At 44.5% G+C, this 15,779-nt stretch overlaps 1 protein-coding gene across 8 annotated transcripts in view; it reads left to right on the plus strand.

Annotated features, from left to right (window-relative positions):
• The window catches only part of ARMC9 (armadillo repeat containing 9), a 98,681-nt gene that overhangs the window by 52,636 nt on the left and 30,266 nt on the right, over window positions 1-15,779 (plus strand). For all 8 annotated transcript variants that reach the window (XR_012906327.2, XM_089780716.1, XM_075938164.2 and 5 more), the window contains 7 exons: window positions 1,086-1,185; window positions 2,426-2,549; window positions 5,379-5,518; window positions 6,704-6,780; window positions 8,931-9,005; window positions 12,058-12,148; window positions 13,666-13,724. Coding sequence is in view for 7 of the 8 variants with exons in the window: in XM_089780716.1 (XP_089636842.1) it covers window positions 1,086-1,185; window positions 2,426-2,549; window positions 5,379-5,518; window positions 6,704-6,780; window positions 8,931-9,005; window positions 12,058-12,148; window positions 13,666-13,724 (666 nt within the window). In the remaining variant the exon portion in view is untranslated. The remainder of the gene's footprint in view (window positions 1-1,085; window positions 1,186-2,425; window positions 2,550-5,378; window positions 5,519-6,703; window positions 6,781-8,930; window positions 9,006-12,057; window positions 12,149-13,665; window positions 13,725-15,779) is intronic.

Below are 15,779 nucleotides of genomic sequence, written 5' to 3' on the forward strand. Positions count from 1 at the left end.
CGCGCCCCCTCCCCCAGCAGACCAGGGACACGGGGAGCAGAGCAGCAGCGGCAGCGGGGTGCCGCGCCTCTGAGGCTTTGCTCTGGCAAAGTCTCAGAGGCGCGGGACCCCCCCCCTCCCCGCGCGGCTGCGGCTTCAGTCCCGGTGCCTGTGGTCTGCTGGGGACCGTCCCCAGCAGACCACAGGCACCAGGACTCAAGCGGCAGCAGCGGGCGTTTGCAGAATGCTCTAGCCTACATACAGATTGGAAGGGATCTTCAGCAATTGACAGTCCAACTGTGTCATTAACAAAATCATGACTTTTATGTTTATTTAAATAAGAGTTAATTTTACCCATAGTCGAGGCGCACAGGTTGAGAACCACTGAAAATATTGAATAATTCCAGATCCAGGAGAGACCTCTATGGGACTACACTTGATATTCCTCACAATTCAACAGTGAACCATTAATAACTACTCTGTGGATATGTTTTTTCATCCAATTGTGCACCCACCTTATAATGCTGTCTAGACCATATTTCCCTACTTGGCCTACAAAACTATCAAGGAATTAGTTTAAAAAAAATAAAGTTCTGTTTTTGATACCTGAAACTTTCTGTAAAGGATAGTGATGTATTGAAAACTCTAAATTGAGCCCAAATTTAACAAAGATTTGCATTTGTGCTTTGTGAGCCAAGCACTGATAGTCAGACTTTTCATTAATGGTTTCCTTGCACCTAAACATGCTAATTAATAGCTGTCAAACAGCAAATATTTCTATTGCAAGTAGTATTATTACTTAATGAGAAATGAACAAAAACCCTACAAAATAATTGTTTTATTCAAAGACACTTTATTAATTTAAGTGCAGTCAATTTAGATTTCCTTTCCTAGGGTGCTGCTTCATTATGACTTTACCATGCACATCAGAGTTTATTCTGTTTTGCCACCACACATACATGTGGAATATCAAAGTCAAGTTGACAACTTGTTAATCTGCTTTTTTATATGATTCTGAAATTTGCTCTGCGTTGTTTACTATACCTATAAGTTAAAGCATTTCATAAGCCAGGACTGGAATTTTCCAGCTTCATTTATTTTCATAGAGTGTGCAGAGAAGTGTGCTGAAATTGTTACATTCCAAGAGTGAGGCGGTCCGACAGTACATAGCGAGGCTTATCAATGCTTTTGCTTCGTTGGCAGAAGGTAAGAGCTCCACTATAAAGGGCTGGCCCCATGTACCTTGGCACATGATAGATACTTCATTGTCATTGTGTGTGGAAATTTAAATACATCCTGTTTCTGAGCATTAGCTGTCCTTTGTTATGTTTGTCCAAGGTGTAGATTGTCAGTGTCTGTACAGTTGCCACTTGGACAGTTTATTTCAGCTTTTATTAGTTCAGTTCCAACCTTGTACAGTTTGTGGTCTTTGTAGGCTGTTAATATTTCCTGATTTGCACACTGTGCATTCTGTTTGTTATGCCTTCTGTCCCTTCATGGGGCAGCAAAGTGTGCTCTTCAACCACAGCAGTTGTGCATCTTGCAGAACCAAACTTGTAACTGTTCCCATCCCGCATCAATAATGTTCTGAAAATGCACATTTAAAACAACTACCTGAAAAACTGTCCAGTGATCAACGTCAACTGCAGAGTCTCCCAGCCGCTGCACTGTGTGCTAGTACTGAGACAGCAGACCTTGGTAACTGGTACTGTCCCCCTCTCCTTCTCTAGCACGGTGAACCTCTGTGCATCCCTGCTGCCCGGTCAGTTGCACGCTAAACTGGGATGGAGCTAGCTTCTAATCTGTGTCTCTTGGACTGGTATTGTCAAAGGGACTTGTAAGACCAGTATTTCTTAAACTGTGTTCTGTGGCACACTGGTGTGCTGCAAGGCAGTCGGAGGTGTGCCGCGGAGAACAGAATTCAAAATGGCTCCCCTTAAAGGCCCCCAACTCTTTTCCATCCCGACCTTTTTTTTTTTCCCCTCAACAAAAAAAATACTTCGTGTTCCTCATAAAAAAAATTATTGTTTGGTGTTTCTTAGTCTTAAAACGTTTAAGAAACACTGCGTTAGATGTAGGTACCCAGCTGCTGTTAAAAGTCAATAGGAGCTGGACACTTAACATTCTTAGGCTCCGTTGGGAATCCCAGACTTGGGTGTTAGCCCACCGTAAGCAATATGGTAGAAAGCACATGGTTGCATATGGTAGCTGGGTCTGGATAGTACAGCCAAAGCACTAGCTTGGTAAACTGGCACAGTTGCTCCAAATGGGTGGAAACAGTTTTAAAAGTGATGTGTTTTGTGCACATTGTAAGTTTCTAGTGAGGGTTTCTACTGCCTTGTTAGAGAAGGTGGGCTCATGCCATCTTTCTTTGCAAAAGGGGAGGGAGGCTCTCTGTCACTGGCTGGGATCTCAGTTTCTATTCTTTCATCACTGTTTGCATCAGGTCGCCTCTACCTTTCCCAGAACCCAAAGTTGCTGCAACTGCTGGAGGAAAGGCTGAAAGCTGAAGACAAGGATTCCCTTACTCGGGAGAATGTTCTGGGGGCTTTGCAGAAATTCAGCCTCAGGTGATGATAGCCCAGCAGGCAGTGGTGACAGCAGGAAGGGAAATGCAAACTAGTTAGGCTCTGTTCAGGGAGGAAAGAAGAGCACTTGATTTTTGTCTAACAATCATCAGAACCCACTGAGGCTGATGAAAGAAGTGCCATTGATAACTGGAGAAGGACTCCACTCTGCTGGCAGAATTAGTCTGATTTCTTAGCAATTGTCAGACTCAGGTGAATTTATTCACATTAGTGTCTGTGTATGACAATATGGATTTTTAATTGCATAACCTCATTGAAACACTGTCAGATTCCTTGTCTTGAAAGTCTTAAAAAGCTATTCGAGGACCAAAAAACCTGTGAATTCCTATAGTCATCTTCCACTCAGTTGTCTGCAAAGGATGGGGTTATGGTTTGCCCTCTCTGCATGGAATTAGCTGGTTTTCTTCCTCGACCCACTTATCCTCTCAGTCTGGAGCCATTCATTCTGAGGCTCTCTCTCTCCTGGCTTTTGTGATAATACTTCTGCCTTAGAAAATGTGCTGGAAGGGCCCCCACAGTAGATTTCTCATGGGACTGAAGGGAGGCAGAGGATGTCTGACCCTCTTGAGTCATTTATACTTGTTCTACGTCCCTTCCTCTCGCAGAAGAGCAGCAAGGAATCAGTCTTATAGCATTACAAAAGATGTTCAGTCTCTCTTTTAAACTGAGGTTAAAAGTTTGCCTTTGAAGAGGGTGGGTTTTAAATTTCTCTAATTTAAAACCTGACTGGGAAAAAAAAAACATTTAAATACACCATAAAGTAGAGGTCCTACATTGGACCCCTGACATAGAGTAGATTGAATTTATTTACTTTCATTCTGATTTTCATGGTATCGGACAAATGTCTACTTTTTGTACCATGCTGCTTGGAATTCCTGCCAGAAAAAAAGTCAGATGCCATTCCTAGGGTATGTCTAGACTGCATCCCTCTGTCAGCACAGGGATGCAGATTAGGCAGGTCGACATTGCAAATGAGGCAGGGATTTAACTATCCCGTGCCTAATTTGCATATAAATGGCCACCATGTTTTGCTGACTCAGCAAAGTGGCAGTCTAGAGAGGGATCTGTCGAGAAAGAAAGCCTTTTTCAACAGATCCTGTAATTCTCCTTGCAGGAGGCATAAGGGATCTGTTGAAAAAGGCTTTTTTTTCTTGACAGATCCCCCTCTAGAGTGCCACTTTTTGCTGACGAAGTGCTGGGTTGCCAAACCGCGGTGGCCATTTTTATGCCCCCTTGAGAAAAGGAGCATTCTGTTATAAAGAATACAGGGGAATTTATTAACTATTATTTTGACATTGAGCACATTATGGTGCAATAGGCTGCAAAGAATTTAAAATGATGTATTTTTAATACTAATATTTAATCTTGTGGAAAGGCTGCTACATATACCCCATATGAAGACTTTTTCTTTATATCAAATGTTCCCCAGGTATTGCCCAAGTCTGGGGTGGGGATCCTGTTTTGGTTCGGGAGCCAAAAAAACCCAGAAAAATCAGTTGAGGGCTGCACACAACTGAGAATCAAATATCCAAAAACCAAATCCTCACTGACTGAGAAGGACTGAGAAGGAGAAAGACACTCCCCACATTCTCCTTGCACACCAGAGCCTAGTAGGGCCTAGGCTAGTAGATTTGCTGTGCTCCAGCTCTGCAGAGAGGAGCCTGGAGTCTGGACCGCCAGCGCAGGCTCCCCAATGCTAGGGGGAACTCTGAGCCTCGGGGGCTGGATCCAGGCAAACTGGGGGGCTGCATGTGGCCCCCGGGCCTTAGTTTCCCCATCCCTGGTCTAGTCCATGCCACAAATGGCAATCCACGAGTGCAGTAAGCTCGGTGAGGGAGGAACTATCTGGATCAATTGCCCAGCCTTTTAATAATAAGAGAAATACGTATTTTTGTTCATTAAAAGCTACTTCTGGACAACTTGAAAATTAAGCTTAAAGTGCCATGGACTTTAGATAAAATGAAGGTAATGAACTCTTCAGCACAAAGTTTCCACCAACAAAACAACATCTTGTTTCAGGCTTAGACACCAGGTAGAAGGAGTTCTGCAGCACAGTTTTGAGTTTCTGGTGGATTTCTTGCTTTGCTAGAGAATGAACTACCTACCACATTGTGGTGGGTCACTAAGCCCTTGTGGTTAGCAGAAACTCCAAGAATTCAGTGTGGTGTTGTATAGGAGATAACTCTTCGTAAATAAAAGTCGAAGAGGGGTGGCTGTGTCTGTAACTGAAAAAACTTAAAAAAACAATGATTGGTCCTGCAACACCTTAGAGACTAACAAAAATGTTGATGGTATCATGAGCTTTTGTGGGCACAACCCACTTCTTCAGATGAGTGGAGCCTCCGGACCCCTTATTTCACTCATCTGAGGAAGTGGGTTGTGCCCACAAAAGCTCATGATACCATCAACATTTTTTGTTAGTCTCTAAGGTGCTGCAGGACCATTCGTTGTTTTTTAAGTTTTCTCTTTGTGAATAGATAGTTAAATGAACCAGGAATCTTTTCAGGGAAAAGAACAAATTGGATTAAACAAAGATAATATTTGCTAAATCAGGGGGGAACATGGGGGCAGCTTTTCTTGTAGTTTCTCCCACTGACACAGCCACCTCTGCTTATTGGGGTGGATTGATTAAGTCCTCGGCTTACAGTGCCTGCACTAAAGAGCTAGAAGCAGTGCAACTGTTTTGGTGCATCTGTGCTGCTGCACGCTCCCTAGTGTTGTCACAGCCTAAGTAGTAGTCATGTTTTACTGCGTTCTTCTTTGAAGTAAATATATCCAGAGTAAAATATATTTATTTGTGTTTTTTCCTAGACGTGCCTTGCAATCGGCTATGATCAATGACGGGCTCATTTTCTGGCTAGTTGATGTCCTAAAGGATACGGATTGCTTGTCAGATTACACGCTGGAATATTCTGTAGCCTTGCTCATGAATCTTTGTCTCAGGAGTTCAGGTCTCTTGTGTTATATGTGTGATTTTTCAGCTGGGAAATGGATGGGGGAAACCCTGAGTTTGAACTTTTCATACCGATATTACTGAGGTCTTTCAAGTGATTTTGCTTGTCTGTGTTCATCAATATTTATCTGTGTTAAACGGCACCCACCACCATAGAATGAGAGCTCCATAAATGGTACTTTTGATAAGGTATCTTTTCCCAACCTGCTCTGAAACAAAATCCACACCTTGTGAGAAGTCAGAACTTGCCTCCTCACTGGAGTTAGCCTTCGTTACCAAAGAAATTAAATTAGTGTTCGCTCCATCCTCCCTGGCTTGTCTGTCCCTAGGATTTTTCCTTTTAGAAGTGCTCTGCCTAAACCCTGAGTCCTCTCTGTAGTAAGCAGCCACCCATCTCACTGTCAGCATAACTCCTTGAACCCCTTCCCAGCATGTTCATCGCCTAATGGGGTGGAGTGTTTCTAGCAAAACCACTGCCTGCCTGCTACCGTGCTAGTATGAGTTACCTGATTTCTGACTGCAAACAATATGCCTGTTTATAAAAGCCAGTTAGAATTGAATTATTCTCTTAATTTAATAATGCCATAAAGCCCACTCCTCACCTTGCAGGATTGGATCCACAGTGATTAACAGGCCTCTTACCACTTAGAGATCCCTAGGATAATATAATGACCCAAGAAATTTGCAGTCTTTAAAGGGAAAAAGTTAAACCCAGACAAGTACACAATAGCCCTCAGTTGGCATCATCAAAGTAACATCTTTCTTAAATTGTTGTAGGATCAGTGTCTCAGACCTTGAAAGTAACTGTTTAGAACATGACAAGTCCCAGAGGGCTAGCTGTGTTACTCTGTATCCGCAAAAACAGCAGGAGACTCTGTGGCACCTTAAAGACTTAACAGATTTTTGCATCAGACAAAGTGGGTTTTGCCCATAATAGCTAATGCTCAAATCTGTTAAGTCGTTAGGGTGCCACAAGACTTCTCATTGATTCTGCACATGGTTACGTGTGTCTAAAATCAGAGTAACTCCATTGACCTCAGTAGGGTTATTCTGAGAGCAGAATTTAGCGGGCATGGACAACAGTGCATTGCATGTTGCATTGTATTAATTTTTAGGAAAGAAAGACGAGTTTGGATTCTTTTAATGCCTTTTCTGTATTTGAAAAAACATTGTGCCTGTGCAGGGAAGAAAATGTGTGCGAAAGTTGCAAACCGCGTGCTCAAAGTTCTCTCTGATCTCCTGGGCCATGAGAACCATGAGGTACTTGTACAGCTAATATTCCTTTCTTTGGCAAGGGAAGGGTAAAGCTGCTGATTTTCTTTTTAAAGTTGTGTTTTGCTTGATCCTTGGCTACTACACCCTCGTAGTAAATCACATAGAATTTCAGTAAAGTTCACAGGTCTGTAAACTCATCTGGGCTCAGTGAACATTGTGGGGGGTGGGGATGGGGGGTATATTCCTAGAGATTTTGATGTCTCTCTCCAACAGTATGACTGGTCATTTGCAAATGAATGTTTGGTAGCGGTGTGGTAATCTCATTCTAGCCTGCAGGTTCCTGGGATTATTTTGAAGTAATCTAAATCCAAATCTTCCCAAGCCTTAATACAATAGGAGATACAAAGCTATTTGCAATGCGGACTATATGCAAAGCATCAGATGCTAGCATGTCAAGAATAGTATAAAAATAGCTGGATGGCCTCTCCCCTGGCCCACATAAACACATCTGACCTGGGGCAGAATACTAACAGCTAGTACCTTTCATCTCAAAGGATCCCATAATACACTTACCCTTGTTATGCAGCGTTACTTCATCCACTGCTGGTGCATTTGGATCGCTGGTTAACTGCATACAGCATGACAGCACAGCACTTCAGGGTAGGGATGCAATAGTATGGTTGATTAACCAGTAAACACAAGCTTATAGGTTAATGCTCTAGACTACACGCATTTCCCTCCGCCCTCTCTCTTGCCAGTAAATTATTATAATCTTTGTCATTTTGGCCTTTGCTAAATAGACTCCTCATGGGTTTTTAAAGTAGATGCGTAGAACAGTGGGACCCAATCCTCTCCATCATGGGAGGCAATTCTGGTTCATAATAGGGAGTTTGCTGCTTATACTTGCACTATCTGGATCTTCTAAAAAAATCAGGTAATAGGGCAGAAGAAGAGACCACTGAGACCCTCTGGGTTAGTTCTTATCTCAAGAAATGTGATACAGGCAGTCCCCGGGTTACGTACAAGATAGGGACTATAGGTTTGTTCTTAAGTTGAATTTGTATGTAAGTCGGAACTGGCTCCAGAATCAGCTGCTGCTGCTGAAACTGACCAGGGGCTGACTACAGGAAGCTGGAGGCAGAATTGCTCTGCCCCCAGCTTCCTGGAATCAGCCACTGATCAGTTTCAACAGCGGCTGAATCTCGAGCCTGGGACAGAACAGCTGGGCTGCCAGGTAGGTCCCTGCAGGACCAACTTGGCAGCACCCCAGCTGCTCTACCCCAGGGTCCACAACAAAAGCCTGGTCTGCTGGGGGGGGCCACTAGCTGCGCCCCCCTCCCCCCCCAGCAGACCAGGGACACGGGGAGCAAAGCCGCAGCGGCGGTGGGGTGCCGCGCCTCTGAGGCTTTGCTCTGGAAAAGCCTCAGAGGCGTGGGACCCCGCCGCCGCTGCGGCTTTGCTCCCCGTGTCCCTGGTCTGCTGGAGACGGTCCCCAGCAGACGAGGGACACCAGGAGCAAAGCCTCAGAGGCGCGGGACCCCTCTGCCTCCCCGGCTTTGCTCCAGGTGTCCCTGGTCTGCTGGAGACGGTCCCCAGCAGACCAGGGGCACCTGGAGCATCTTTTCTCGCCCCGGAGGTCGAGGTGGCGGAACCGCTGCACTCTGGGCGGTCCCGCTGCCTGCGAGCTCTGGGGCGAGAAAGCCCCGTTCGTAAGTGCGGATCTGACATAAGTCAGATCCGCGTAACTCGGGGACTGCCTGTATACAACTTTCGCTTAGCTTATTTTTCCTTAAAACTATCCAGGACAGTAAAGAGAGCGAGCAAGTCTTGCCAAGAACAGTGTGGAGGACCTCTGCATATTTGTTACTTTTTTTGTCTAAATCTACACGAGCTGCCTTAAGTCATTTTTCAAGGGGTGCAGACTTCAGAGAGCACTTTTGCACCTACAGTTGGTCTCCACACAAAGCTCCTGATGACCAGCTGGCTTCTGATCATCTTCCTTACCAGTTCACTGCTCACAAAGTGGCATTATTTCAAGCTGGGAGACTTTTGTGTGAGTGGATTGCAGGGATCAGATTCCATGCATGTGGCTCAGCAATTTACTCCGATGCTTCACCTGTTGGCAGTTGGGTAGGATTCAAGAGTTGGAATAATGAAAAACGGACTGACCATTGGCACATTTTCTTCCTTCTCAGATACAGCCATATGTGAATGGAGCGCTGTACAGCATTCTTGCTATCCCTTCTATACGAGAAGAAGCCAGAGCAATGGTAAGGAACATCAGACTATACAAAGAAAAGAAATCAGAAGAAGCTGATTGAGTAAGGAAGAACATATCTGCATAGTCGCTTTTCTGACAACCGTACCTCAAACCAGGCTGTGATTATTCCAGAGTAAACCTAAATTTAATGTAAATGATTATTTGGAGTTCTCATTTTGCTTCCGCACCCCCTGCCTCCCCTTCCCATATGTAATTTCATTAAAGTAGCTGTTAAATTTTCCAGTTCTTTGGGCTGTCATGGAGTGTGTCATTTTATTTTGGGGAGATATTGAGCCACTTTCCACCTTGATGTAAATGGGTTTGATGTGACTGAAGTCAGTGGCCTTGCATCCAGTTACGTCAAGGCTGAGTTTGGATCATTGTTTCCTATTGACTGCTGCAAATACAAATCTATGTTGTATTCCATCCATTACAAAATGGTTGGTGGGAAATTGTAGTCAAAATGAAACTGCTGGATATTCTGCAAGAGGAATTTGCCATCTCTGTAGCAGGTGATGGTGAAGGAATTGAGGTGATGAATGGTCTCCTGCAGAGCCGTTACTATCTGTTGGAGAAGATAACAATGCCCCATCGCAAGCCAACAGCCAGAGGCTTGTGTCTGGTCTAATTTATACTGGCTCACATTGTCTGCTTTATTATGCGGAATCAATTCAAATGTAAACCTGGACAGCATGTCTCCTTTCCTGCCATTCTTATCATACAAAGTCTATTCAAAAGGTATCTCAGAAGTCTCAGTTGTCTGCTTTTTCGTGGTTTCAATGTTTGGATTAAAAATAGCTGTTCATTGTCTGCTCTTCCAGCATCCGCCAGGGAAGGTGATACTGCATTAAATAATAGTGACAGTAATTAGGAGGAGAGGCTGCATAGTTGCATCTGCCAGGTTCCTGAGGAATAGTCTGTCCTGGTGATCTATTGTAGAGGACAACTTGGGGTTGATTTTTTTCAGACTCAGTTGGAGTTGGGCACTCAACTGCTTTTTGTGCCTTTGAGGAGGGTACAGGGACTTTGGTTTCAAGGGTTTTGGCAAAGTTAGGATTGAAAGTTACTTGAGAACTTGTTAACGAACACAATCCTAAAATGATGTTTGAAAAATCAAATGTAGACAATGCAGTATAGATTTTAACATATGCCAAGATGATCGTGTTAACTCCTAGGCACGTTGCCTCCAGACTTTACCTTGACAGGTTTTGCTGGCATGGAAGGCAGACTTTTCAAATGTTAGGTTTTGTCTTCATGTACGGTGCTAATGGTGCAGCTGCACCTCTTGTAGCACTTCCGTGAAGACACTACTACCCTGAGGGGACAGCTTCTCCCATCTGCATGGTAGCTATGTTATCTGGAGAAGCTCTTCTGTTGTGCTGTCTGTAGGGGATTAGGTTGATATAACGGCATCACACAGAGGCGTGTGGATTTTACACATCCTGGATGACATAGCTCTGAGGGCATGTGGACTGTGTGAGTGCAGTAATAGAGGAAAGAAACCGGGGATGGAGTCTCTGATGGCAACAGAAAGCTGGTAGGAAGGAGCTGAGCCACTTTCTTTTCTAATTACCAGTTTATGGCCTTCTCTCTCTTTGCATCCATAATTTGCAGGTCTAATGATTTCATTTAGGTGCCTTTTCCTTGTCCTATCTGTGAGCCGCTATCCAGCATACAGAGTGGGATGTTGATATGACTTTAAAGTATTACAGGCACAAAACAGAGCCCACAATTGCAACAAGAGATGAACCAGAAGGAAAGGATAAAAATCAGGCCCACCTCATCTTTTCATGCTGTTTCCTTACTGAGTAATATTTGTAACGAGCCAGTTATGTTCTGAGTTTTGAAAGCAGAGGAGTAGTTCCTGTAGAAATCTGTTAACGTTGCATGTTCTGGTGGCTTCTGTGTTCAAGTGTGATACCACGTTACCTTAATCTCTGGCAGTTAATGGACAGAATGGAATATTTATAACTGTACGCAGCAGTTTCCCTGTACAGGCAGTCCCCGGGTTACGTACAAGATAGGGACTGTAGGTTTGTTCTTAAGTTGAATCTGTATGTAAGTCGGAACTGGCGTCCAGATTCAGCCGCTGCTGAAACTGACCGCCAGTTCTGACTTACATACAGATTCAACTTAAGAACCCCAAGTCAGCTGCTGCTGAAACTGATCAGCGGCTGATTCCAGGAAGCCCGGGGCAGAGCAACTGTGCCTCGGGCTTCCTGTAGTCAGCGCTGGTCAGTTTCAGCAGCGGCTGACTTGGGGACGCCTGGGGCAGAGCAGCTGGGGTGCTGCTGGGTTGCTCCAGTAGTGCCGCTCCTCAGCGCTACTGGACCAACCCAGCAGCACCCCAGCTGCTCTGCCCCAGGCGTCCTGATTCAGCCGCTGCTGAAACTGACCAGCAGCGGCAGAATCAAGACGCCTGGGGCAGAGCAGCTGGGGTGCTGCCGGGTTGGTCCAGTAGTGCCCAGAGCGGCGCTGCGGGACCAACCGGCAGCGCCCCAGCTGCTCTGCCCCAGGGTCCACAATAAAAGCCTGGTCTGCTGGGGGAGGGCACACTAGCTGCGTCCCCCCCCCCCCAGCAGACCAGGGACACTGGGAGCAAGGCTGCAGTGGCGGGGTGCCGCGCTTCTGAGGCTTTGCTCTGGCGCGGGACCGCCGCCGCTGCGGCTTTGCTCCCGGTGTCCCTGGTCTGCTGGGGACCGTCTCCAGCAGACCAGGGACACCGCGAGCAAACCCGCCGCGGCTGTGGCTTTGCTCCCGGTGCCCCTGGTCTGCTGGAGACGGTCCCCAGCAGACCAGGGACACCGGGAGCAGCTTTTCTCGCCCCGGAGGTCGAGGTGGCGGACCGCTGCCTGCGAGCTCCGGGGCGAGAAAGCCCCGTTCGTAAGTGTGGATCCGACATAAGTCGGATCCGCGTAAGTCGGGGACTGCCTGTATATTTTCTTTTTCCAGCAAAACAATCATAGAATCATAGAATCATAGAATATTTTAGCTAGTGAAATGACCTGTGCTGGGTTAGTCTCATGAAACACTAACCCAGTGATGTTTTCCAATATATCCAGGGAATGGAAGAAATTCTGCGGTGCTTCATCAAGGAAGGAAATGCTGAGATGATCCGGCAAATTGAATTCATTATCAAGCAGCTTAATTCAGGTCAGGGGAACAGATGCAGCTATTAACTGGGCTATAAATCTTTCACAAAGGCCATAAAAAAGCTCATGTTTTTGAGAGACATTGGAACTTACAAAGAATGATAACGGTGTAATGGACTGAGAGTGCTCAAATAGGGAACATCAGGATTTCAGTGTCAAATGTGTTTTAAAATTTCCTTTGTATTTCAAAAACAAACATTGGGGCCTAAATTCCAAAGCTTTCTGACCTTGTGCAGCATGATGGTTATGTTGGGGCATTGTCCTCCTGGACGCAAAGGTACAATGCTTGAATCAGCTGGCAATTTAATTGTAGCACAGTAGAGTGGCACAGGGAAGGTCAGACTTGTTCTTCTCTTGTTTATATATGGGGAAGGACAGGAAGCTCTTGGTATCTGTGATCTCTCCTTACCCAAATCCAACCAAAGTGGAATTGACAAGTTACATTCAGCCTTTGTGGCTGGGGGGAAGTGGTTGGAGAGAGAAGCTATCAAGACAGCAAACCAGGGTGAATTCAGGAGGCTTCCTCCTGCTCACTAAAAACAATTCTAATTGAGTTGCCTTCTTGTATTTTGTAAAAGAATAGAGGCACTGATGAATCTTCTAGTAGTGGGCTATGTCTGCACTAGCACTTTTGTCCGTATAACTTGTATAACTCGAAGGTGTGGGAAAAAGCCACCTTTCTGAGCAATATACGTTACACCAACCGAGTGGACAACGCTATCTCGTGGAGAGACGCTCTCCTGCTGGCATAGCTACCGCTGCTTATTGGGGTGGTTTAATAATGTTGACAGGAGAGCTCCGCCTTAGGACAACAGCGTGGTTCTCTCGTGTCGACATAGCCACAATGAGGAAAAGAACAAATAGAATGTCATGCAGTCTGTGCTTGACTAAGGTATTGGCGATAGAGAATATTCACATCCTACATCCATCAAGCATATGCCAAGGTTTTGCTGCAGTGTTTGTGAAAATGGGATTTTTTTGAAAGGGAACATATGACTGTTAGGCAAAATTTCTGAGCACTAGCGGCGAGGAGTCCTGTGGCACATTATAGATTAACTGAAGTGTAGGAGCATAAGCTTTCGTGGGCAAAGACCCACTTCGTCAGATGCGTGTAGTGGAAATTTCCAGAGGCAGGTATAAATATGCAGGCCAAGATCAGGCTGGAGATGACGAGGGGGATCCAATCAAGGAGGATGAGGCCCACTTCTAGTAGCTGATCTGGAGGTGTGAATTCCAAATGAGGTGATCTCCGGTGCAGGAAGTGAAGACGTGACTTGAGTCTTTCTGCTTCTGCTTTCTTCAGAGAATCCAGTGATTTTTTTGGTGATTCTAAAAACATTGCTGTCCTCAAAATACTAGCCCAAAGTTCAAGAGATGCCGTACAAAGAACTAGCATAAATATTGTCAAACTAAATTTTTCAGCATGGAGGGTTAATATCTACAATTTCTGATGGGATAGACACAGGCTAATTCACTTTTGTTCACTTACACTGATATTTTTTGTGTATTTCTTTCTAGAAGAGCCATTGGATGATAGTGTTGAATCTGATGATGAAGAGGAGGATGAAGATGATGAAGTAAGTGTAAAGGGGTGCTAAGATCTCATGGGAAACTGATGAACATTTTGTTCATGAACAGTTTTGGTGATTGTGGCAACTTTTATTTCTTCTTTTGTAGGAGGTGTTTTAAATGTCATTACCAAAGATATTTGCATGAAAACAGGATCTGTGCTCCTGCTGTTTATTCCTCATTTGAAGCCCTAATCCTTTTCTTATGGCATCCTAATTATTATAATAATAAACGGTGATATAACAAAGGGTTTCAGTTTTAAGTAAGGAATAAGCAGAAATGCTCTTATATCAATAGAGATTCTGTTTTCATGCAAATGTCCTTTTGTAATTAGAAACCTGGGATGCAAATGACCACGAACACCAGCAGCAATGCATGTAAATTGAATGTTTACCAAGTTTCTTTCAAGCATCATCAGCTGCTTGAAGGTGTAGCTTCTTATTTTGAAAATGTAAGATCTATTTGAATTAACTCTGTTAATGTAAAATTAGCAAACCAGTAAATAGAAAGGTGGTTCTTGACTTGGAAAATTACCACAGTCCCCTTACAAAGTTGTCAGAATTGTGAAGAAAATGTGCAGATAACCTGCAATTTGGGTAGATAAGAACTACTCAGCTGTGCATTTCAAGATCTGCTAACTTAAGCATGGTCTTTGCTAGTGTTAAAAAAACAACAAAGATCCGGTAGCACTTTATAGACTAACAAAACATGTAGACGGCAGCATCATTTTTAGTCTGTAAAGTGCTACCAGACCATTTGTTGTTTTTTTTCTGTAACAGACTAACTCGGCTACCCCCTGAAGCTTTTGCTAGTGTTGTTCAGAAAATCTCCTACACAGCAGTAGGAGGAACTTTAATTTAGACAACATGTAGACTATTTAACCATTTGATTACTAGCAAGCTGAATATGTGGCGTGGCGATAAAAATGCTTTTGCTCTGTCCAAATTAGCACATCTGTCATTGCAACATCTATGCAAGTGCAACAGTAGAAAATATCTTGGAAAAATACTGTAGACAGCCAGAGTGGAGTTCCTCCAGATAGCACTCTCATTGCATAAAAAGTGCTGCATGAGCAATTTGAAGTGACAGCTGGAAGCTATGAACGTGCAGGGTTATAAGCATATAGTATAATAGCCAAGTGTGTGAATATACCTAGGCACCAACTCCATGAATGCTCCAGAGCTAGAACATTGAAAAATGAATAGATGCTTAGCACCCTCTGGCAGCCAGTGCTTCCCCTCTCCCTCAGCACCTCTTGCCTCCTGGCCACAGATCAACTCCTTCCCCTCCCTCCCAGTGCCTCCTGCCCATTGTGAACAACTTTTTTGCTGTGTTGAGGAGGCACTGGGGAGAGGGAGGAGTGGGAAGAGGCAGAGCATGGATGAGAAGAGGTGGGGTGAGGGCTTGGGGAGGGGGCTGTAGTGGGAGCTGGGCCTGGGGCTCCCACCTCTTCCCTTACCCCTCCACTACAGGGAAGGGCAGAGCCTATGAATATTTATGTGTATGTATAGTATGTGTTCTAAAATGACCCTTGGCATTGATAGCTGACAATCATGGTTTGTCTTGCTTTATAAATCACTTTGTACTATGAAAATTCCTGGAGAATAGCTAGTGTCAGATTAGCCCAAACTTCACCATATGGACAACATCTATATGATTCAAACCAGCAAATAGTAAGAAATGCAAAGTTCAGCATGCTTGTCCTGTATTCACTAGCTCCAGACACAGATGTTATCCCTCAAGTCATGCAGACGTTGGGCTAACTTCAAGGTACTCCTGTTGTTCTCTGCTACAGTAGCTGTGCTTAATCGTATAAAAGCTTCAGAGGGGTAGCAGAGTTAGTCTGTAACTAGAAATCCTTAAAAAACAACGACTGGTCTAGCAGCACCTTAAAGACTAACAAAACATGTAGATGCTGGTGAAGTGGGTTGTCCCACGAAAGCTCACGATTCCATCTACATGAATTGTTAGTCTTTAAGATGTACTAGACCATTCCTTGTTTTTTAATTTTATGGTTACAGCACTTGAGCAGAGCTGCTATTTTATTTTTAAATGAGAAGAAA

Source organism: Pelodiscus sinensis, chromosome 10 (genome assembly GCF_052426305.1).
Source record: "Pelodiscus sinensis isolate ZL-2025 chromosome 10, ASM5242630v1, whole genome shotgun sequence".
In the NCBI taxonomy this organism is placed as follows: domain Eukaryota; kingdom Metazoa; phylum Chordata; order Testudines; family Trionychidae; genus Pelodiscus; species Pelodiscus sinensis.